Source organism: Suricata suricatta, chromosome 10 (assembly GCF_006229205.1).
Source record: "Suricata suricatta isolate VVHF042 chromosome 10, meerkat_22Aug2017_6uvM2_HiC, whole genome shotgun sequence".
Taxonomy (NCBI): Eukaryota; Metazoa; Chordata; class Mammalia; order Carnivora; family Herpestidae; genus Suricata; species Suricata suricatta.
In genome coordinates, this window is record NC_043709.1 from 126,692,481 (window position 1) to 126,715,586 (window position 23,106).

Below are 23,106 nucleotides of genomic sequence, written 5' to 3' on the forward strand. Positions count from 1 at the left end.
GGGGGGGGGGGGGGGGGGGGGTGAGAGAGAGAATCCCAAGCAGGCTCTCACCAACTGTGAGATCATGACCTGAGCTGAAACCAAGAGTTGAATGCTTAACCAGCCTGAGCCACCCAGCACCCCAGGATGTCTTGCCATTTATTTAGGACTTCCTTAATTTCTTCCAATGGGATTTTGTAACTTACAGTGAATAAGTCTTGTACTTCTCTGGTAAATTTATTCCTATTCTTTTTGATGCTGTTATTATAAGCGGAATTGTTTTCTTAATTTTTGGATGATTCACTGTCAGAATATAGACACAATTGATTTTGTATGATGTACACTTAATTTTGTATCCTATAGCTTTGACGAACTCATTTTAGGACTAATGGATTTTTAGTGAAGATTTTAGTGGAGTTTAGGATTTTCTCTCTATAAGATCAGGTCATATGCAAATAGAGACATTACTTTTTATTACTTTAAGTCTGGAATCCTTTTATTTTATTTCTTTTCTTTTCCTTTCTTTCTTTTTTTTTTTCTTTTTTTTTTCTTTTTTTTTTTTTTTTGGTGCCTAACTGTCCAGGCCAGCACCCCCAGTGCAATGCTCAACAGAAGCATTGAGAGCAGACATCTTGCTTGTTCCTGACCTGAGGAGAAGGCATGCATTCTTCCACCAACCCCTGGGATGTTAGCTCTGGGGGCAGAATTCCTAATTGTAACACCTGTCAGAAGCGTTCTGACCATTCATGAAAGTCCTAAGCAAGCCCATTTCCCAACACACGGTTTCCTCAATATGCATTTCCCTAGCAGAATTTCAACATGTTTTGTGCTTGTAATAGGTCAGAAAGGGACAAGGACGTGTTAAAGAACATCTCAGGTGGCCACGCAGTTCGAGAAGACTTGAAATGGACAGATGTAATAAAATCCAGAGCCTGTGTCTGGGGAAATAAACACCTGCTAATATAAAGCCCAAGCAGGGGGCATTGCGTTAAAAGCCATTTGACATTTCCCTGAGTTGTTAGTCACTCAATTCACTGCAGAAAGGAAGACATCATTCTGAGCCCGTTCTGAAATTCTGTGTCAGTTTACCTGTGTGGATGTTCCCTGATTTCTCATTGTCCTACCCACCAAAGTTAGTTCTACCACAAAAGGCTCTTCCCAGCACCTAAAAAAAACATTTGGGAAAATCTATTCTAACTGTATTTAAATCTTTAAATCCTAAAACAAAGGAGATTTGACAGTTACTTAGTTTGATTATAGTTAGTCACACCAAATACTTCAGATCAAAAACTACACCCTGAAACCTGGATTATCCAGTTTGACCCCTAAACAAATTATATTAGAGCAACATCTTGGCTAGCTGGGATACATATTCAGGGGTGTACAGGAGGAAATCTGGACTTGAAAAGACATGGCTTCAAATTCCAGATCTTTCTGTTCCTGGCTATGAATCTTTGGGCAAGTTACTTATCCTCTCTGTTTGTTTATTTGAGAGAGAGAGAGGGACAGAGCACGAGCAGGGAAGGGGCAGAGAGAGAGGGAGACACAGGATCTGAAGCAGGCTCCAGGCTCTGAGCTAGATGTCAGCACAGAACCTGATGCGGGGCTCGAACCCATGAACCATGAGATCATGAACTGAGCTGAAGTCGGATGCTCAACCAACTGAGCTACCCAGGCACCCAAATGCTAAAAATTTCTAAAGGACAGAAACTCCTACCTCGCAGGGATGTTGTGAAGATTACACGACACACTATTGTAAAGTGCCTGGAACACAGTAGGTGCTGTTATCACTAAGAGCAGAAGTACTTCTTAACTCGAGTGTTCAGGAATCAGAGATGTCCGATCCATCACAATTTCTGCTTTTCAAATATTTGTGGCTGAAAATCCTTCAAAACGATATTCGTTTTTTTTCATCTGTATGATGATAGTTCCATCTTCCATTTCACTTCTAAGCATTTCATATGCAAGATCCCACGTAAGTTACAGACAGGCGTTGTCAGGCTCACCCACAGGCAGTTTACAATCTGGAGTAAGGAAGTGTGACATGTGTCACCAAGCCCTGATACCATGCAGACAGAGGGTGCAGGAGTTCAGGCTGACCATGCAAACAAGGGACTCCGCATGCACTCTAAAACTCGGTTTTCGCAAATAAATTCCAAATAAAAGCTAATGCGATTGCCGTTTGCCTGTTCTCCTTTAAAGGGGAGCAGAGGAAAACAGCCAAGGAACTGCCGGCTTTCCCCTGTCTCCCCTTCCCCGGAAAAGCCACATCTGCACACTGAAACCTAATCGGCAATGGCACCGCCTAACTCCTCATCTCTCCCACTGCAGCCTGCTCCCAACACAGGCTAACTGGCACATCTGAAAAGCGAGCCCGGGCCACTTCTGCACGTGCGCCACACCGCCGCCTTCCGAAAACTCGGACCGGGATTCTAATGAGCCCTGAGAGGTCTGCAAAAGCCAGATGGTGAGCCTGAAAGACAACAGATTTTCCTAGCTGTGAACCCTGGATTCACCTGACCCAACTGCCTGTCTCAGAAAAGTGAGTAGCACGTTGGCAAGCGGGGGGAAAAAACAAGGGAGTGGGGATCTCCCTGCTGCAAAGCGGATCCTGGGAGAGGAGCTCCTCCCGGAACCTTGGCGGGTGCTCCCTCCACAGTCCGGGCTGGACACCTCCCATGGCCCAGGTGCTGGGCTTAGCTGAGCCACCGGCTTTCCAGAAGGCAACACAGAACTTAATTAAGCAGCATCAAATATCTGTTATCTGTATACAACACGCACACACACAGGGCTCATCGAGAGACGACAGGAATCAATCCAACAAAGATTTAGCAGAGGCCGGCTTCTGCACTCGGCCTCCTGAAACAAAGCAGCCCCCTCAGGCAGGAGAGCCAGGCTGCTGGCATTGAGGGTAATAAAGCACACAAAACAAGGCCTGCCCCCGGCCACCTGCGCTCCCCCGTGGCCCAGAGCTTGGACGGTGATGGCCCACGGAGACTGAGTGCTCACTCTGAGGCGCGGCTGAGCGAGGAGCTTCACCTCTGGTCAGTTCACTCAATCCTCACAGCAGCTGCGGCAGGGTCTCCCAACGCCCACACCCCCAGGCCTCCCTGAGAGCCTGCTAAGGAATCAAAATTAGGACAAGAAGGAAGATCTCAGTTATGTTTGTTCCTGTGGAAAGAGAACCTGCATGCATTCCTGTCCCCTGAAGAGGCTGAACATTGGTGGGGGTTAAGTTTTTTAAATGTTTATTTTTCAGAGAGATAGAATGCAAGCAGGGGAGGGGCAGAGAGAGAGAGAGACAGACAGACACAGAATCTGAAGCAGGCTCCAGCCTCTGATCTGTCAGCACAGAGCCCAACTCATGAGCTGTGAGAAGGTGACCTCAGTCGAAGTTGGACGCTTACCTGACTGAGCCGCCGGGGCGCCCAAGGTGAAGGATCTGTGACCCCAGAGCCATCAGGGAAAGAGCCCTCTGCACTCAAACACTCTGTTTACACTGAATCTGTATTTTTTGACATGTGGCCCTGGGGAGGGCTTCCAACCATCCAGGGCCTCTGTTTTCTCAACCTGATCAAAGAACAAGATGTTCACAAGGCCCTCTCCAGAGTCAACATTTTGAACCTTGAAAATCCACCATGTCCCTACATCTGCTCAAAGGCCTTCTGAGGACTGTGTGATACAGACCTGTGCTGAGCCTGGTTACCACAGGAACCTGGCACGTGACATGACACAAAAAAAACACATGTTTTTTCATTTCTTCCTACTTCCCATTGCAGAAATGCTACCCAGGATTTCTCTTAGAAAGATGCAGGATTGGGGCGCCTGGGGGGCCCAGTCGGTTAAGCGTCCAACTTCAGCTCAGGTCATGATCTCACGGTTTGTGGGTTCGAGCCCCGCATCAGGCTCTGTGCTGACAGCTCGGAGCCTGGGGCCTGTCTTCGGATTCTGTGTCTCTCTGTCCCTCCTCCACGCACACTCCCTGCCTCTCTCTCAAAATAAATAAACATTAAAAGATTTTTTTTAAAGAAGCAGGATGTTCTCATATTTGTCCACACCTGGCTCCAAGCGCACCAGCAAGAAGGCAGCATTAATTCTGAGGCTTGGGGAGGCACCAGGCCCATTGTTGGTGCCCCACGTATGCACAAAAGTGACCTCCTTTTTACAATTGTTTTGAAGGTACAGCTAGTTCTCTCCACTTCCACCTCCTTTTTATTTTCCTAAGTCTAAAGAAAAGATGAAGGCCTTCGATTAAATCAAAATGGAAGACAGACATAAAACGCACCTGCTACTTCACGCAGGCGCATACTTTTGTTTTCATCTGACCCTCAAACCACTCGTTTTAAACCAAAAGCAATGGGTAGGCGACCAGCTAGCCTATTACATCGTTACTTACCGTAGCTAAGAAACACTGTTTAAAAACGTGTTGATTTGGGTGCACCATGATAAAAATCAATCCATTTTATGAAAGCGATAATCACATGAAAAGCCAAAGTGCCATTATGTTATCAGCTTCATAAAAAGAAGGTTGTTTCAGCCTCCTTTCTGTTGTCAAACTGAATAATTATGACATAAAATGGGCCACGCGTGTGGCTGAAGCCTTGTGGCATCGCAGACGTCTATCCCACACTTGAAACATGTCTCCACTTAATTGGCAGCGGAAACGGTATTACAATACGTGCTCTGCGGGTTCCAGGGCCGAGGAGAAAAGGGCTTCCCTTCGTCTGAAATCAGATCTGCCTCCTCGCCACCCTGCCCCCAATCCACCCCCACCCACAGCAGCCCCGGCCAAACGCTCACTTGTTCCCATCTAGACGCCTCTCCCAGCATTCCTTGCAATGCCAGCCCGCGGACACTGCAGGTGCACGGCCCGTGAACTGTAACATCAGAGAAGAAACCACAGGAGCCCATGCCTCCTTTCCTCTTGCTCTGCGGGACCGTGTAGCAAATATCACAAAAGGGTACCTTCTAAGACCTCCTTGAGGAGAGGAGCAGTTGTGACCTTTCGGTTTTGTGTCCATATGGCCTATAATATAGTGTGTGTGTGTGTGTGTGTGTGTGTGCGCGCGCGTGCACGCGTGTGTGTGCGTGTGCACACGTGCGTATGCACATACTTAACTGCATTCTTACCTCTTTTCAGTTTGACACTCCAAATATTATTTCTGGCTCCACTTTGCCTTCAATTAACAGGAAAGCTAGTAATCCCTGCCCTTCATAGGCAAGGACAACGTCTCAAAAACGTGCTCCCTTCCTCCCTCCTGCTCCTTTTTTTAAAGTTCTCCTAAAGGATTTATGCTGATCCGTTCACTTTAGGGCATATTTTTGAAAGCTATCAAACTGGGAGTTCAAGTGTCATACTTGGCCATGAATCAGAGTGGCAAAAGTGAGCCAAAATGAAGTGATTTCAGCCAACATTTATTGAGCACTTACTATACACCAAAAATGATTCAAGAACAAAAAAGAACACTTACATGCCTCAGCTCACCAAAACCTCTTAGCCATCTGGGACCAGGTGTGCTGCTGTTACCTCCATCCTGTGAACTACAGAGACTCCGCATTCCACACACGTATGGCTGGAGGGTGGGAGAGCCAGAATCGGGCCGAGGGAGGGCCGAGCCCCATCCACAGACCATGACCTACGTATAAGGTCCCTTAGGTTGTGATATCAGCTTCGGCGGCCAGCAAGGTGGCCACAGGAAGCTCGAGCTCTTTGCAGACGTTATGCCCAAGACGCACAAGAATTTTAGGCGGCTCTGCGCTGGAAACTTCAGGAGAGCCCCTTGGCTCAAGTGCGCAGCAAGGTGGCGAGGCTTATGATGACCTAGCCTCATTCCAAGTCTCTTCCTTTTCAGTTACAGAAAAGATGGGGTTCTGATGGGACATCAAGGGGGCGCCTTGCGCAGGGTCATAATGGATTTCATGATTCAGGGTGGCAATTCTGTTCACGGGGATGGGACAGGAGTCACCAGCTGTTTGTGTAGAGAGAGCCCACACAAGTGAGGGAGGGACGAAGAGAGAGAGAGAGAGAGAGGTAAGGAGAGAATCTTTTTATTTTTAATTTTTTTTAATGTTTTATTTATTTTTGATACAGAGAGAGACAGAGCATGAGAGGGGGAGGGGAAGAGAGAGACACAAAGTCAGAAGCAGGCTCCAGGCCCTGAGCATATCAGCACAGAGCCTGACATGGGGCTCGAACCCACGAACATGAGATCATGACCTGAGCCGAAGTCGGAGGCTTAACTGACTGAGCCACCCAGGCACCCCAGGAGAGAATCTTAAGCAGGCTCCACACCCAGCAGAGAGGCTAAAGTCCGTGATATCGTGACCTGAGCCAAATCAAGAGTCCAGCATTTAACGGACTCAGCACCCTCGAGTCACCAGTACTCACTGGGGGCCACTGGCGGGTGAAATTTTTAAATTTAGTCGCACTCTGCTCCGGGCCTGCTTTCATGGCCAACGGCGGCCCTAGTACGATCGGCTGCCACTCATCACCTGCTCTAGACAAGACTGGCTGGCTGGGAAGCACGTGGTGTTTGGAGACACCACTGAGGGGCTTCTAGTGAAGCAAAAGACGGAGAACGTTCCCACGGGCCCCAACAACAAGCCCCAGCCGCCCGTGGTGGTCACAGAGTGGGGAGATGAGGTCCAGCGCAGAGCCCCTCAGGCCCTCCCTGGCTCTGGGTGACGCTCCGGAGCAAGCTAATCTGCTCGGGCCCCGTGTTTGCTTCCTGGTCTCCTACTGCCCCAGTGGAGGAAGAGACTTGGGAAGCGTGACAGACTCAGAACCCAAGATTTTCTGTGTTTAAGTTTTCAACTGTAAATAAAGCTGTTGAAAAAAAATGCATTATAATATCAATAAAGCCTTCAGGCCACAGCATTCTAGGAACAACTCAAATTTTTGCATGTAGGGCCTCAGAGATTTTTTTTAAGTTTATTCATTTATTTTGAGAGAGAGAGAGGAAGTAAGAGAATCCAAAGTACATTCCACACTGTGAGCACGGAGCTGGACACAGGGCTCGAGCCCACGAACTGTGAGATCATGCCCTGATTTAAAATCAAGAGCCAGATGCTTAACCTGACTGAGCCATCAGGCATCCCGAGATTTGTTTATATACCAAAAAAAGTATGCCCATACCTGGGAGGTGTTTGCCACTCAGGACACCACAATACAAGATTTCCCCAAGTACCCAATACCTTTAGTATCCAGTAAATTTTTTTAACCAGTAACCCTAAGAAGAGTTTCATCAGTCAGTCAAATCCCTCTGACATCAGGCCAGAAGGGTGGAGGAGAAAGATCTCGCATTTTAAGGGACCTGACTAGCCATGTAACTTGCAGAACCCAGTGCAGAATGAAAATGGGGAGGGGGGGCGGGAAAGTCTTGTTCAAAGAAGAGTGAGAATTTCAAGACAGAGGGAGAAGCCCACGTAACTACAGCTGTGAGGCTCCCACGCCCGGAAGCCGAGCCCACAGGCACTGGTGTCCAGGACCGCAGAGGTCGCTCTGGAGTCCCGAGGAATGAGCCTCATCGGCTGTGAGACGGCCTGTGCGCTCAGCTGCGCGCATCGGGCGCCTTCTGCACAAGGAAACGCATGCCAGCCCAGACCCTCAGACTGGAACGGTCAACCGCTCGGCTCCCGCTCCCTCTGGACGTGAACTCCACACAAGATGCAGCCTCGCTGCGTCTTTATGCTAAGATGCTGCCTGCGACAGCGGGAAAAGATCATCCTGCACATAAGTCATTAGAGACCCCGATTTCACAACAAATCCTGAAGAGAAACATGAGTAACACCGCGTCGTGCACCGGCATGTCTTCCTTCATAGAGCAGGTGTTCGAAGCTTTTACTGTTTCTACGAAACGCTGGCTCGCCCCTGGTATTTTCCAGTTAGTGAAAATATAAAGAAATCATCTGAGTTGTGTCATACACAAGGTGGCCTTGACGGCACAGCGAAAAATGGTTTTTGCAAATTACCAAACTCTGAGAAAAAGTGAAGTCTGATCTGATAAACTTCTGAAAAGCACTTAGAATCCTCTGTAACAAGAAAAGGGAAATATGTTATGTTAGTGGGATCAGAGCAAAAACAATTTTTTAAAAACTTCAGTGAGAAAAGAACACTGAGCTGGGAGTAAATAATATAACAAATATCTGTCCCCTACTGAGTGGCCAGCCACTGGTAACCAGCTCCACACCAGCTCATGCAGGAGGAGGACAAGGAAAGAAATCATACTGTGCACGTCTTAGCCATTTCAATTAATCAACCAGACTTGGTCTGAATTTCGGGATATCTGCCTGAAGTCTGCATGACCTTTTGCTAATGGATACCTCAGCTATAAACGTGTATTTTGGAAGTTCTGGAGAACACTACATTTTGTTTGCCAGAGCCCTGGGGTAAGCACTCTTTTTTTTTTCTTTTGCAAGGAGTCTGATTTGAAATCTCAGGGCTGCCTGGGTATGTTAAAAATTATTTTTGGGGTGCCTGGGTGGCCAGTCAGTTGAACCTCCGACTTCAGCTTGGGTCATGATCTCACGGTTTGTGAGTTCGAGCCCCACCTGGGCTCGCTGCTGTCAGCGTGGAGCCCGCTTCAGATCCTCCATCCCCCCTCTCTCTCTGCCCCTCTCCCACTCACATTCTGTCTCTCAAAAATAAATAAAACATTAAAAAATTATTTTCTTCATTTAGCCAGTAAGAAAGAGCAACCCAATGACAAAATGGATCCTTAACCTGTAAGCTAGTTATTAGGCCCCCTCGTCTCTCGGCACATCAGTTCTTGATGGGCTCAAGCCAGGTCCTCGATCCCCAAGTCCCAGGATCCTCACCCACACACTGAGCACGACACAGCTTCCCGGCTCCAGCACGAAGGCCCAGCCTCCAATGCATCCGTGAAGTGGGGTAAAGTTCTGGAGACTTCAACGGTTGTGACACACAGGCATGAGTCTCTCTGCCAGCACCCCCAGGACCGTGCCAAGCAGTGCAGATTTCCTAGGACACACCCTGGGAAAAGCCTGCTCCACCTCAGTCAGCACACTTGTGAAGCTTCCAGAACCTTCTTCAGACAGAAGATGTTCAATCACTGTCCTGTGACTTGTGAATCACGTGACCTGGGGCCAGCCAGTTCTCCTCAACTATCAAACAGTATCTAATACACAGGGTTGCGGACAAATAATTGACCCATCAAGTGTCAAGTATCTAGTGAAGTATCCTTGGCCTAGCAGATGCTGAAATACGGTAGCCATTATTATTCTCTTCCAAACCACCGCCACACCTTCGCACGAATGCCAGCCTCGGCAACCTCCTCAGAAAATCTAGTACTTTCAGAAAGTAGGTGTTGGCAAAAGAAAAAAAATGCACATTTTTTTCAGTCAGAGGTTTGGCCCAGGTACCAAAGCACAAGGAAAACTTTTACCTCAATAGTCAATAAGTCTGGGGCCTTGAAACAAAGGGTTGGATAGATTCTGAGGGGAAAACATCAGGGAAATACTACTGTGCATGCCCCGAAATTTTTCATCCTATCCTCAGTTCTACAGACTTCAGATCTTCTGAAGAAAAAAATGATATAGTTGATAACTACAGCTGAGGGTTTGTCTTTGGATTTTAGACACACTGGCCTGCAGGGGGGAAAAAAAGTCATAAAGCCCTTAAAGGCCCGATTTGCAAAGGAAAGACGAAAAATGCCAACTAGGCCTTGCTTCCACGAGTGGTCTCAACACTACCAACAAGCCATGTCTGAGGTGAGAGATCACAAGAAGGAAAGAAAGAGAAGACAGTATTTAAAAGGAGAGCACAGGACACAGCAATTGTGATACGCAGCTAAGAGAGCGTGGAAGGAGCCAAACATCCTGATGCTTAGCGTGGGGCCATCCTGGTTTCAGAGCCCCACATCTTGTTTTCTCTCCCCGAGCGCAGTCCCAACGGCAGCCAACAGAAAGAGCCTGCCAACAGGCGAAGGAAGGAAGCAAGGCAAAGCCCCACAGATTAGAAGTTCACCCCAGCTAATCCACCGGTGAGTAATCCACATGGGGAAAAGGGGTGGCCGTCTAGAGAGACGAAATCCAGAGGGACAGAACGTTCCGAAGAGCTTATCAGTAATAAAAACATTTAGGGAAGCAAGCTTCCTGAGCAAGCATCGAGACAACTTCACGACTTGGGATTTTTAAAACTGAACCAAGCAAACCCTCCATCTGCTGGCTGCTCAGTGTGCGAGGGTGCTGTGGGCGGTTCAGGGGACACCACATGTGGGAGATGCCCCCCGCCCTCAAAGAGCTGGCAGTTCCATCAGAGAACTCTCTCACAAAAGAAAAAGCTTGGGACAACTGACCCTTCGCAGCCGGAGTCCAAGACTGACGAACAGGGGAAGAGAAGCCCCAAGCGAAGTGCTGATGTCCAGGGACACTGGACGGGAGAGATCGGACTGAAGCAGGACCCTGTGGAACCGACAGGTAGGTGATGGAAGCAGGAGACACACAGGAGCCAGACACAGAGACACCTGCAGGACATGGGGGAACGTATTCTCCCAACCGCTGCCCAAGCTGCAGCCGGCACGGCAGCTGCCCCATGTGAGAGCCTAAAAGCCATCAATTAAATCAGTGCATGACCAGCGGCGCCTGGGCAGCTCAGTTAATCGTCTGACTTCTGCTCAGGTCAGGATCTCACAGTTCGTGGGTTCCAGCCCCGAGTTGGGCTCTGTGCTGACAGCTCAGAGCCTGGAGCCTGCTTGGGATTCTTGTGCCTCCCTCTCTCTCTGCCTCTCCCCCACTTGCGCTCTGTCTCAAAAATAAACATTTAAAAAAAATTAATTTAATTTAAATTTTAAAAAAGGAAAAAAAGAAATCGCAGGATAGAATTTAACATCTATTTACTTAAAAACCACATCAGTGCCCCCTTGATTTATCACCCGTAATACGTAGCCCGACTCGGATCTCCCGTTTTTCCACCACACAGCCCCACAGCAAGATGGAAAGGTAGGTACTGTTATCCCCACTTCAATGTAAGAAAACAGAGGCTCAGAAAGATTATACAATTTGCTCAAGTCTCATAACTCCTAAGTGGCACGGTTAGGATTTGCACTCCCTTAATGTACTCAAAGCCAGGGCTCCATTCACTCCACTTACCCATTCATTTACTCACAAACACTGATGAAGCGCGCGGGCGTCCCGTCTGAGCCCGGCGCGGCCTGTGTGCAGACCTGCTCGCCCGGCCCGGGGGAGGGCCTAACACAGGGTTTCGTGAGGCAGCCCCCACTCTGCCCTGGGGTCTCTGGATGCGGCTCCCTCTCCCGCACCTGGGGACCCCGCGGCCTGGGAGCCACAGCACGGCTGGAGGAAAACCCACAGAGCGAGCAGAAGTGCTCACCGTTCGTGGCTCTGAACTGACTTGGGAGCTCACCTTGCACACCTACGACGCGAGTCGCTCAAGATCCAGAAACGTAAACCACGGCTGAAGTGAGAAACCTCTAACGCGGACGGTTTCTTCTCTGGTTACTGCATCACGTTGATGGGGATGGGAGCGTGCCTCTGAATGTTCACTGTCACCATCATCGGGGATAACATGACATCCACGCCCTGGATTAGTCCAGACCAACTGTGGGAACTCAGGCAGCCGGCCGATGAGAGTGGCCTGGCCGGTATCCCTTTGAGTTAGAAAGACCTCACTTCTGACTGCAAGAATGAGTGGATTGTGGAAGCGGCTGGGTGGCTCGGTCAGTTGACTTTTGATTTCAGTTCACATCATGAACCCTGGGTCGTGGGATCAAGCCCCACATCAGGATCTACACTGAGCGTGAAGCCCGATTAAAATTCTCTCCCTCTCCCTCCTTCTGCCCCTTCGTTGTTCTCCCTCTATTTTTTTTTTTTAAGTGAGTTCATTACGAACATGTTCTAAAGAAAGGCTTGGCTTGGTTTTGGTGTGAGCCGTTTGGCAGAAGGCAGGACTGTGCGTGTAAGTGTCTTAGACGTTTCCAACTACCATAACAGAATGCCATAGGCTGCGTGGCTTATAAACAACAGAAACTTACTTCTCGCAGTTCTGGAGACTGGAAGTCCGTGACAAGGTCATGGGCAGATTCGGGGTATGGTGTGAGCCCACTTCCTACTTCAGGATGGCCACCTTCCTGCTGTGTCCTGAAGAGGCAGAAGGGCACAGAGCTCCCCGGCATAGGTCTCTTTTCCAAGGCTACTAATCCCACCATGGGAGCCTTACTTCCATGAACGAATCCCTTCACAAAGGCCCCACCTCCTAGTACCACCACAGAGGGGATGAGGTTTCAACATATGAACCAGGCAGGGAGGGGACAAAAACATCCAGTCTATAGCAAACAGTATTTATTTTATACCGTGAAGTGCCAGAGAAGCCAAGGCTCTTGTGTCCTATCCCAACCAGGGAGAGCCAGCCACATGTGAACGTAGTTTTACCTCTTCCTCCCCACATGAAAAGCCAGCCCACCAGATGTCTGTTGAACAGGGTCTCCTGTGAGCACCAGCATCTGCCCCACTGCAGACCCTGTACATGTTCAGAGGTGTGGATGAGGGCAGAGATGAGATCGTGACAATGACTCCAAGAACGCCCTTACCCCCCACCCCCACCCCCCAACCTACTGCAAATAGTCAGACGTCCACAGCACTCAACAAAGACCACCACCACCACCCCCATATCCAGAGTAGATACCCAACCTGCGCAGAGTGGGTCCATCGGCCAAGCTGGTAGAATAATGAAATATCTTCAACCAATCAGTAAATAACCACAGCCTGATACTAGCCCCAGCAGCTGGCCTCTGGGGCATCTCCTGAGATCTCCCCACCCTCTAGAGAGACTGAACACCAGACAGACCCACCCATACAATTCTTATTGCCTTCCTTACAACACCCTTCCAGATTTTTCAAATTCTCTACTAGGATGACCTGTTGCTTTTATACTTTCTTTTGAAGTTTTTAAGGTACCAATCACTTAAACACTAAGAATGAAAACAACACACACCTGAATAAAGCCAGTGAGACTATACTATGAAACTTTAGTTTTTCTTGACGCTTCTAGAATCAAGGTTGACATACAGCCCAACATCTCTGGGAACAGTGCCCAAAAGATGATAGCTAGGTTTCAAAGAATGTACATGATACAAACATTTATGGGAAAGGACTGTTTTTAAAGCTATAATCTTCATAATTTAATAATACCTTCTATTTGTATAAGGCCTTACCGCACATGCCTTATCTCAGTTGGGACTTACAACAGATCTATAATGTAAGCAGGTGTAATTCAGGTATAATTATCCCATTTAACAAACAAGGTAATCAAGACTTAAAGAGGATAATATCATGATTCCATAGCTCTCAAGTGACAGAGCTAGGACTCGCTCCAATCTCCTGACCTCTACTTCCTTCAGGGGTTTCCTGGAGTCACCTCACACCCACTCGCAAGAGCATGATGGGAGAATTTTGCAGTAGGTTGTGAAGCCATTGGGAGCTTGAAACTGCTCCACGTGGGAGTATCTACACTACGGATCAGCATTGTTACAAATCAGAGCCTGTCTCCTTGCCATTTCATAATGTGTCCACTTAAAGGAAGGTATTTCTCATTAATTTGTTAATATTCTCTACTCCTATCAACCCCACTAACTTGTAGACCATGTGACACAGGAGAAAGGGCACTGAACTTGGGAATCAGAAGACCCTTAAATCTCCACCACCCGCTTCAGCAGCCTTTACCCATGAGTCATTTAACCTCTCTGAGCCTTCATTTCCTTATCTGTAAAATGAGGGCAGTAACTGCTACCCACGAACCATGCAAGTAAAAACAATGTGCCAACTGCAAAACACCACCCAGCTGTGAAAAACAATATGACAGTACTTCCAGAACTTCAGCATAGACAATGTTACTTCTGGGTACACACCCAAAGGAACTGAAAGCAGGGACTCGAAGAGATAGGTGTACCCCATGTACATGCAGCACGACTGATGACAGCCAAAAGGTGGAAATAACTCCAAGTGTCCACCGCCAGATGCATGAATACACACGATGGGGTATAGACACACAATGGAATGTTATTTTGCCTTAAAAAGCAAGGGGGAGACCTTTAGGGTTCCAGTTACAGCACAAATTCAGGGTGAAGGCAATTGCAGCGATGTGCGTTATGGTCATGAAAGACAGAGAGGTCTTCCCACCAAGTAGAGATGTCACGAACTTTACTTTCCCTGCTCACGCCATCACAGAGGCCCCAATATGCTGTCACCCAGACTCTGGCCATGAAAAGGGCTCAAATGGAGAGATCAAGAGGGGGATATCGCCCAATCTGGACATCGGCTTCCCAACTGTCACTGACATCCTAAGACCAGGGGAATTAAACGTTTGAGATCTCCCACACCCCATCCAACAATCCCCCTAAAGAGATTTTTTAAATAAGCTGTTACCTGTGTCCATATGGCGCATACACATACGTGCTGCTATTTCTTAAACATTCTGCTGCCAAAATTAATTCGGTGAATATCAATTTTATTTTAAGTTTATTTATTTGTTTTGAGAGAGAGAGAGAGAGAGAGAGAGGAGGGGGCATAGAGAGAGCAAAAGAGAGAGAATCCCAAGCAGGCTCCGCACTGCCAGCATGGAGCCCAATCCGGGCTTGAACTCATGAGTCATGAGATCATGACCTGAGCTGAAACCGAGAGTCAGATGCGTAACCAGCCAAGCAAGCCAAGCGCCCTATTACGTATCGATTTTAAACTACTCAACTCCGTGATGTGTTGCCTGTCATATTGCAAATAAATTACTTAAATCCTCAAATCAAAACTTTGCTTTCAGTAAGAAACAAAGCCCACACACTGAAGCAATTCTCAGAAAGGAAAAACACGCTTAAGCCAAAGCAGGGCCGCAGCTGCGCCGAGGCCTGTGTGTTGTTTGGGAAGACAGAAGCTGTTGCACAAGCTGATGCAGAGAGGGACAGGCTGAAACACAGCACAAGGCGAAGCCCAGCTCAGGGTGCAGGGAGAGGTGCTGAGAGCAGGCTGATGAGATAACCGGAGGGAGGAAAGAGCCTGTGGTATACGTCCAGCAAACTAGGTCACCGGGCTGGCCCAGAGGGCGCTCAGGCTGGGTCTCTCCGTTAATGCCAGCACTCTATGAACTCATCACCCTCCAGTGGGGAGCAACGGTTGAATGATTGTATGGACCATCCAGCTCCATGCACATGGCCTCTGAGGAGCAGTGTTCCAGTACCCCAGAGCTAAGGAGAGGGAAGGAGCATTCACCAAGAACAGGTCCATGCGCCATGCCCTGCACTACAGTTTTCACGCACCTTCATGTAATCCTCACAACAGCCCTGGGATTATGCGTTGGTCTTACCCCATTCCACAGATGAGGACAAGAGTCTGAGAATGGCGGCCAAATAATTTGCCCCAAACCAGACAGCCAGGAAGCAGAGGACCAGGATTTGCACTCCTGTCCTAGTGACCTCAGAGCCTACCTACTTGGCTACTCACCACTGTGCTGTGCAAAACAACCAGCAATTGTTCCTTCCTCACCGGTTTAAGACTTGGTGATGGTTTCTTACATCAATTTGGGACGGGGGAGGGGAGGAGGTCAGGTGTGCACCATTGTGCTTATTCGCGACAAGAGCTTCCAAAGATCAATTTCCAACAGATACTGACATGTTCTTCCCCACAGGACCCTGCACTGCCACTGGCAGTCCCCCTCAACCACAGCTGCTGACGGCGACTGGAGCTGATGAAAGCCACCGTTAACTTACTCCCAATTATGTGCCAGGCACCTAATGTGCATCATTGAACCCTTACAAGAATCCCACCAGGCAACAACGTCCAACTCCAACTCGACTCACGAAGATTAAGAGACCTCTCCAGAGGCATATGGCCAGGAATGGCTGGGATGGGGCCACCCTTCCATTATGGCTCATGGCTTCCCCATGCCTCCCCTACCTGGCCTCACCAAGTGCTCTGTTTTAAAAACTGATCCTCAAGATTTGGTGTTATCCAAAAGACAGACTTCATATGTTTCTGAATCCTTCTGAAATAACTAGGAAAAAGAACACAAGACACTCTGCTGGAGATGTGGAATGGGCTTGGCATGCCACCAAACGAACTTGGCCTGTGCCATCCATTTGGAGGTAACCTTTGGTCTGACTGGAGCCTCAATCATACACATACTACATAATGAACATCTTTTTAATCAAGCAGGATCTAATGAAAGCTAGCCCGAGGAAAAAGTGATTTCCTGCACCAGAGAAAGTCAAAGGGACATGAGCCACATGAACTGAGAAAGCATCTCTCCCAGAGCCCAAAGACCCTCCTCATTTAGCTACATGTGCATTGGACTGACCATCTTGAGCCAGAAAAGAAACTTAAGGCAACTGACCAGGAGACCAGGCTTCCTGCTGGTCACCCAGAAGCAGTTCCTTCTTTAACTTAAAATATGGGTCCCCCGGGGGCTGTGGACTCCCTGACCATCCCTGTGAAATCGGAGGCATGAGGTTGGAGGTCTACCACTGTGAAAGGAAGCTGGTCAGAAATGTGACAAATCTCCCACTAGATCAATGCCTAAGCCGTCCCCAGAGGGGAGAGGAGGAGAAGGAGAGAGACTGAAGGGGATCAAGGAGATTTATTTGGGGAAAGGAAAGATTAAAGGGATTTATGGAGACCCAGCCAAAGAAAAACTCAACAAATTAACCCCTAAAATCCTCCTCCGAGGGGACACAAATGTCCACCTACCAAACCTAATCATTGTCCATTCAGTGGCCAAGTTCCAACCAGAAAGTTCTACTTGAGACACAGTCCTTATGAGTCCCCTCTGGGAATGAGCTCTCTGCCCAAAAGAGCAATTCCCAAATCCCACTGCACTAATCAATAAGGACACTAGCCTTTGTTATCTTTCCTCCAATCAAGAAAAATGTCTGGCTTTCCCCCTCCAAATATAAAGCATCCTGCCGAAAAAAGAGGAGCAAGAGTCTGGCGTTTATTATTTTTCATGGAATGCTTGGGCTTTTAATCGCCAAAGCGAGTGGGGGAGGTACAGGGCACAGGCCCCCCCATCCAGGTGAGCTCGCTCCGCCTACTGATAATTCTACAAGCAACACTCAGCACTTTCCTGGAGAGTTAAGCAGTTCTCCCAGCTGCTAAAATGTCCAGCCTGTCCCTCTGTGACTGAGGAGAAGGCGCTTCCAAAGCCCTTTCCAGACACAAGCTCCGAGGAGACCCCTCACGAGGAGGGCCCAGAAGCCCAGAGGATGTAATCTGTTTCCTGGAGCCTCCCAGAGCAGGGAGCCTCTGCCGAACGAGGGGGCACTCAAAACCCTTGGATAAACAGACCCAAACCACCCAATGGCACCGTCTTTTCAACCCCAAATCCCTGGAGAATCTCACATCCAACCACAGCCATTCCTTTCTTCTCATCCCTTCCAAAAATATCAAGGATCCAACCACTTCTGACGAGAAGCGGAGCCTCCGGAGCGACGGTTCCCCCTGGAAACCCCCTCAGTCTCTCACCTGGGTCATCGCAATGGCCTCCAGGCTGGTCTCTCCATCTCTGCCCTGGAGCCCGCTGGCCCATCCTCAACTCAGCACACACAGTGATGATGGAAACACCTACGTCACTTCAAGGTGCCCCACTGCTTAAAACCCTCCGATGTCCCCCATTTCTCTCAGAGCAAAGGTAGAGTTTTTACTCTGGCCTACAGAGGCCCTTGAAGAATCCAATCTCCCCCCCCCCCGGCTTGCCCCCCATGTCCTCACCCCCATGCCTCTTACCTCAGCTCCCACTACCCTCCCCAACCACCAACTTCCAGACACACAGGCCTCTCTGAACACGGGGCAGGCTCCCCAGCAAGCCCTCAGCCCTTCCTGTTCCCTCTGATGGGAACACTCTGCCTTTGGATGACGTCCCATATTAGCTTCTTAGTGAGGCCATCCCGGCTGCTCGGCCTCAAGCAGCCGTCATTATGGCTCCACAAAACCCCCTTCCTGGGACGCCTGGGTGGCTCAGTCTGTTAAGCGTCTGACTTCGGCTCAGGTCATAATCTCACAACTCATGGGTTTGAGCCCCACGTCGGGCTCTGTGCTGACAGTTCAGAGCCTGGAGCCTGCTTCGGATTCTGTGTGTGTGTGTGTGTGTGTGTCTCTCTCTCTCTCTGCCCCTCCTCCACTTGTGCTCTGTCTCTCTCTCTCAAAAATAAGTAAGAATTTAAAAAAAAAAAACAAAAAACACAACCTTCCCTACTTGGCTTTTCTCCCTAACATGTTTACTAAGCACCGCACTCTACATTTTACCTACTTATCTTTTCCACTCCCGGGCCCTCTCACCAGGAGGTAACTTCCAAGAGGGCAGGCCTGTTTGTTGTTGTTGTTTGCAGCTGCAAGCCACCCCTCCCCCACCCCCAGTGCCTAGACTAGATCAGACATTTGATAGATATCTTCAAAATATATGAGAGGCTGAATGTATACCCTGCCTCAAAACAAAAGAGAGCTGAGAAATACAAACTCCTAACAAACACGGCAGCTGGGACACCCTCGGGGAGAAATCTAGGGACTTCCACCTCTGTTCTCCTCTTGCTAATATTCTTTCAAATGCTTCTCCCAGACTCTAAAATTCAGAGTAATCCCAGAATAAATACTACAAAATCAGCCTGTCAAATATACAAACCACCTGAGGCAGCTTTGCCTGTCTGCCCCTCCTCCCCAACACATACATCCCAAAAAAGCACTGTTGAGTGTGGTTCCCACTGGGGCTTCCAGATAAATCAATCACCTGTGTCCTCAACAGGTGTATTTCCTGAGCAATTTCAGAATAGGGAGTGTGAGTATGATACTAGTGGGAAAAGACAGTGCTTGCCCCGTGGAAATTTCTATTTATACTGTTCCTAAAGCAGCACCCAGCAGGCACTCATCTAATGGAAAAGGGAACACAGTATGCTATTGACATGAAGTGGGGTAAGACTTCCTGTCCGGAGCTGTTCTCACATTGCTATGAGCCTGGGCATAAAAATGTCACTCCAAGCAGGAAGGAGATGCACTAGCCACACAGGAAGGCTCATGAAGAACGCGGCCAGTGCGTTCCTGGTTCAGGTGAGCCCTAAAGTCTCATGGTTGGAAGGTTCCCTTGCAAACCATCTTGTCTTCACTGCCCCGTGACTTTAGAACCAGGAAGCTGAGACAGGGAGAGAGTGGTGTGGACAAGTGACCAAGAAGCCCACAGGCCACACAACCCATTGGTGGCAGAGGCAGAGGATTGAAAGTCAGGCTCCAATCCTCAACGATGGCCAGTTCCAGCCCCCTACAGAGAGCAGTTACTTCCCCATGAATGTTCGGTCTATAAGAGAAGCATGTATTCACACCCTGCAGAGATGAAGTTCTATTTTCTAGGACATGCCATTTCCTATACTCCAGAGGAAAGGAGGAAATTGGGACAACCATTCTGTGTCATGCCAAGTGCTCAGACCTTCTCTGTGCAGATGGCTTTCATGGTGTAGAAATTAGAGAAGTGATTTCCATGAGTCTGGGGTACTTCCTGGGCACCACACCACAGCTTTCTTCCCATCCACAGACTTCTCCGAATGACATAGTATCACTTATTTCATCTCGGAAGTCGCTCAAAGATCTCTCCAGTAGAGATGGTCTGGGGAGCCTCAGCAGAGCCGCTGACAGACATGTTCACAGCCCCTGACTTGCTGTTTCACAACATTTATTGGCTCTCACCATGTGCAAAGATCTGAAAACATGTCCTTGATTAATAAACAGTCCTTAGGTCTTTCCACCTTAGTCAGGTTTCTGGAATTCCCTTTCAAAGGAAGCTGCATACAGCCCCCTGCTTGGGAGGTTTCTCCTGAGGCCTGACCCAAAGGCACATCAGCTAACCCGGGCCCAAATCCCAAAGGCAGGCCCCTTCACCGAGGCTGTCCCTGGCTTCCTTAGCCTCTTCCCCACCTCCTGAACCAGCCTTCACTCCCTTTTGGCCCCCAGTCCCCATCAAGGCCCCTCTGACCACATGACCACATGGCTTGACCCTCTGGCTTCAACAGTAAGTGTTCTGCCCTGCAGGGAAAGCTACCTGAATCAGGCAGCCGGATGCAGACTACAGAGTTTGGCCAAGCGTGTTCCTCAGGCCTTTACAATGCTTTATTTTAAAAGCATTTTAACACTCTAAGATGACAGTCTGGCTCCTGCCAGGGCTTTCCTGCCTTAGGCTCTTGAAGACCTATGGGGAAGGTGTGACAAACAAATGACTGGAGCTGCAGAGGACCTTAGAAATGAATCCCAAACGTGATCAGTGATGCCTTCGACTTACAGTAGGTTTCATTACAAACAGGAGGGGACCCAGACACAACATCTACACAGACAGGACTGGAGGCGACCTCCCTATTTAGACTCAGGCCAAGGTCACTGGAGCTGGCCCAGGGTGAAACAGGCATCCTAAATTTCACATGACTGCTAGAAAATCCAAAGAGAAAAAATAATGCTGATTATCCAAGAGCTTTGAAATGTTACTGTACATAGATAACAGGTTACCCCATAATTAAGTTTTCTTTGCATTAATAGTAAAGCTAGCTTTCTAAATACTAAAGTTAAATCACATTATTAGTAAACATTTGCTGTTACAGAGCCCACCAGGTGGCTCAATGCCATAGGGATCCTGATGAGTTGTCCTGCCTAGATTCCACACTTAATAACCAGCTCACGTTTGGCAAGTCACTTAATCTCTCTGTTGCCTCAGTTTTCCCATCTGCCAATTGAGGATAACAGCAAATACCTACCTCATAGGGTTACTATGAGAGTAAAACACATGTAAGGCACTTAGAATAATACCCGATACTCAGTAGTCATTTAAGAAAGTCACCTACGACCACTATTATTATTATGTCATTGAGCAAAAACAGGTGGATCATTTTCTTATTTGTGTCAGGCTCTTTGAGAACCCACGCCAGCACCACGGGGCCTCAGTGGGAAGCTTCTTTTCAAAGAATTGTTTCCAAGGCAGAAGGCAAAGCTTTGGGACCCCAACAGAGACCCATGCCCAGGCACTGGGCACCCGGCCAGAGTCCAACAGACTGTTTTGCAACAGCGCCACTGGTGTCTCTGGCGTCAGAAGGCAAACCCCCGTCCTTCCTGGAGGAAAACCGCCCACGGTCACCCCCCAAACAGCAGCTGCTACAGCGAGAGCCACAGCTCAGAGCTTCAGCGGCCCCGGCTGCTGCAGTGGTGTGGCTGCAGGGCTCTCCCGAAGAGCAGGAGTCAGGGAGGGGGAGGCTGCCTCTGTCCCCGTGGAAGCTGCAGGCGGGGGTGGGCAGGGCTAGGAGTTCAGTGGGGATGCACCACACAGAGGAAGGTAGTCTCACATGACGAGACTCCGGGCTCTCCCGTCCCCTCACCCGCAGCCACATAACCAGTCTCAGATGACAGGCAAGGGCATGCTTCTGGCTTCTCCACAACTAGAGCATTTCCATGCCCAAACTCCAAATCCGAATAAGCCTCAGTAGCAATTTTCAAAAGTTCTGACCAAAACTTACCCCTTAACTGGCCAAGCCAAGCGAGGCAGTCCCAAGCCCCTCCTTGGGAAGGAGGCTAAGTCCCTTCTGACTTCATCCCAACAAAGACAGAACGTCTGTACCCACAGGTGCCCTCCCTAAAGTGCAGCACAGCAGCGGGGAGACCCTAGTCCGGCCTCTCGAGCATGCTTTCCTGGGAATCAGAAGCAAGGCTGGGGATGCCGCCTTCACAACTTCCTCCTGGGGGACCTACTGCAGAAGTGGGGCGGGGGAAATAAGCACCTGTGGAGGGCCCTCAGGAGGGCCAGGAGACAATCTGGGTTTGAAAAATGTGGTTCTGGGATAGCAAACCAACCACAAAAGCAAGTAAAGGGGGGGAAAGGAAGGGAAAAAGGAAGAACGCAGTAGTTCATCTCACCCAACACCTCCTCTTTCTCTTGCCAGCCTAATCAACACCTCCATGAACCCCTGCAAAATGTTCCGTTCATATAGCACATGTGTGTGAGAGAGAATATATATACTGACAGATACTGATCATCAACAGATACTGATCACATGAGGGCAGAACATGACTTGAACTTCAGGCTCACCCCAGCAGTGCCTGATTCTCTTTCACTATCAGCCTCCTCACCTATTCTGAGGCGCTTCAAAACAAAACAAACAAAAACCAACTCCAGGGCAGAAAGGGAACAGCAGCTGAGCTGAGCAGCACATGCTTGGGGCATTCCCGCCGTGGGTTTCGGAGTATTTCTGCTTTCTTGAGCCGCAGTCCCCAACACTGGACTCAAGAACAGCCCTGAAGAGAAATCACCGGAGGGAGACACTCACAGACCCTCCCTGGAGCCACGCACCCCAGCGTGTGCGGCTGAGCGGAGCGGGGGTGAAATGGCCCTACGCTCAGGTAAGGCTCTGCCCACACGTGACCCAGAACACTGCGAAATTCTTCCCCTCCATAATAGCGTGGCATCCAAAGTCTTGCCCACACCGAGTACGTGCAGATGTCGATTCCCTAAGAACACACGATGGAAGGACAGAAATGGGAATGGCCAAAGCCCCATTTTCTCGTGACCGCATCTCGCCTCTCCGCGGTGCGCCCCCACACACGGGTAGTAAATGCACAGGGCCGGTAGGCAAACGTTAATATCCACCATGCTCAGCCCACAGTCACGCGTGGGGAGAAAGAAGTCGAGAGGGCGGCGGTGTCAGGGGAAGTGGAAAGTCGCCTGCCGGTGACTATCCTCCCCAAAGCTCCGAGCTCCTCCCGCCCCCGCCCGGGAGCGGTGCCCACCCGCGCCCCGGGAACGCAGACCCACACGCTGGACACGCGGGGGGCTCCGCAGAGCCGAGAACCTGACAATGAGGACGCGGCCACTAGCCTGTTCCTGCCGCGGTGGCGGAGGCGGTGGCGGCAGGAGCCGCCGATGCACCCTCGGCCGCTGGCTCCTCCACCCTTCTCTCCCCGAGCTCCACTTACGTCCCGAGGGTCTCCTTGAACTCGAAAATTTTCTTGATGTCTTCAGCTTGCTTTTTCCAGGAGGAGCTGCTCTCGCCGTTCTCCCGGGCCATGGCAGACGAGGACGGCGTGCGCGGAGGGCGGCGAGGCGGCGCGGCCGGGGCGCGTGGGGCCGGGGTGGGCGCGCTGAGGAGGGGGCGC

The 23,106-nt window shown here is 49.5% G+C and overlaps 1 protein-coding gene across 1 annotated transcript in view; it reads right to left on the reverse strand.

Moving 5' to 3' along the window:
* CAMK1D (calcium/calmodulin dependent protein kinase ID) overlaps positions 1-23,100 on the reverse strand; it is a 421,541-nt gene extending 398,441 nt beyond the window's left edge. Inside the window, exon 1 of the mRNA XM_029955818.1 lies at positions 22,927-23,100. Within this exon, the coding sequence (XP_029811678.1) occupies positions 22,927-23,018 (92 nt within the window). The 5' untranslated portion in view covers positions 23,019-23,100. The remainder of the gene's footprint in view (positions 1-22,926) is intronic.
* Positions 23,101-23,106: the final 6 nt, after the last annotated feature.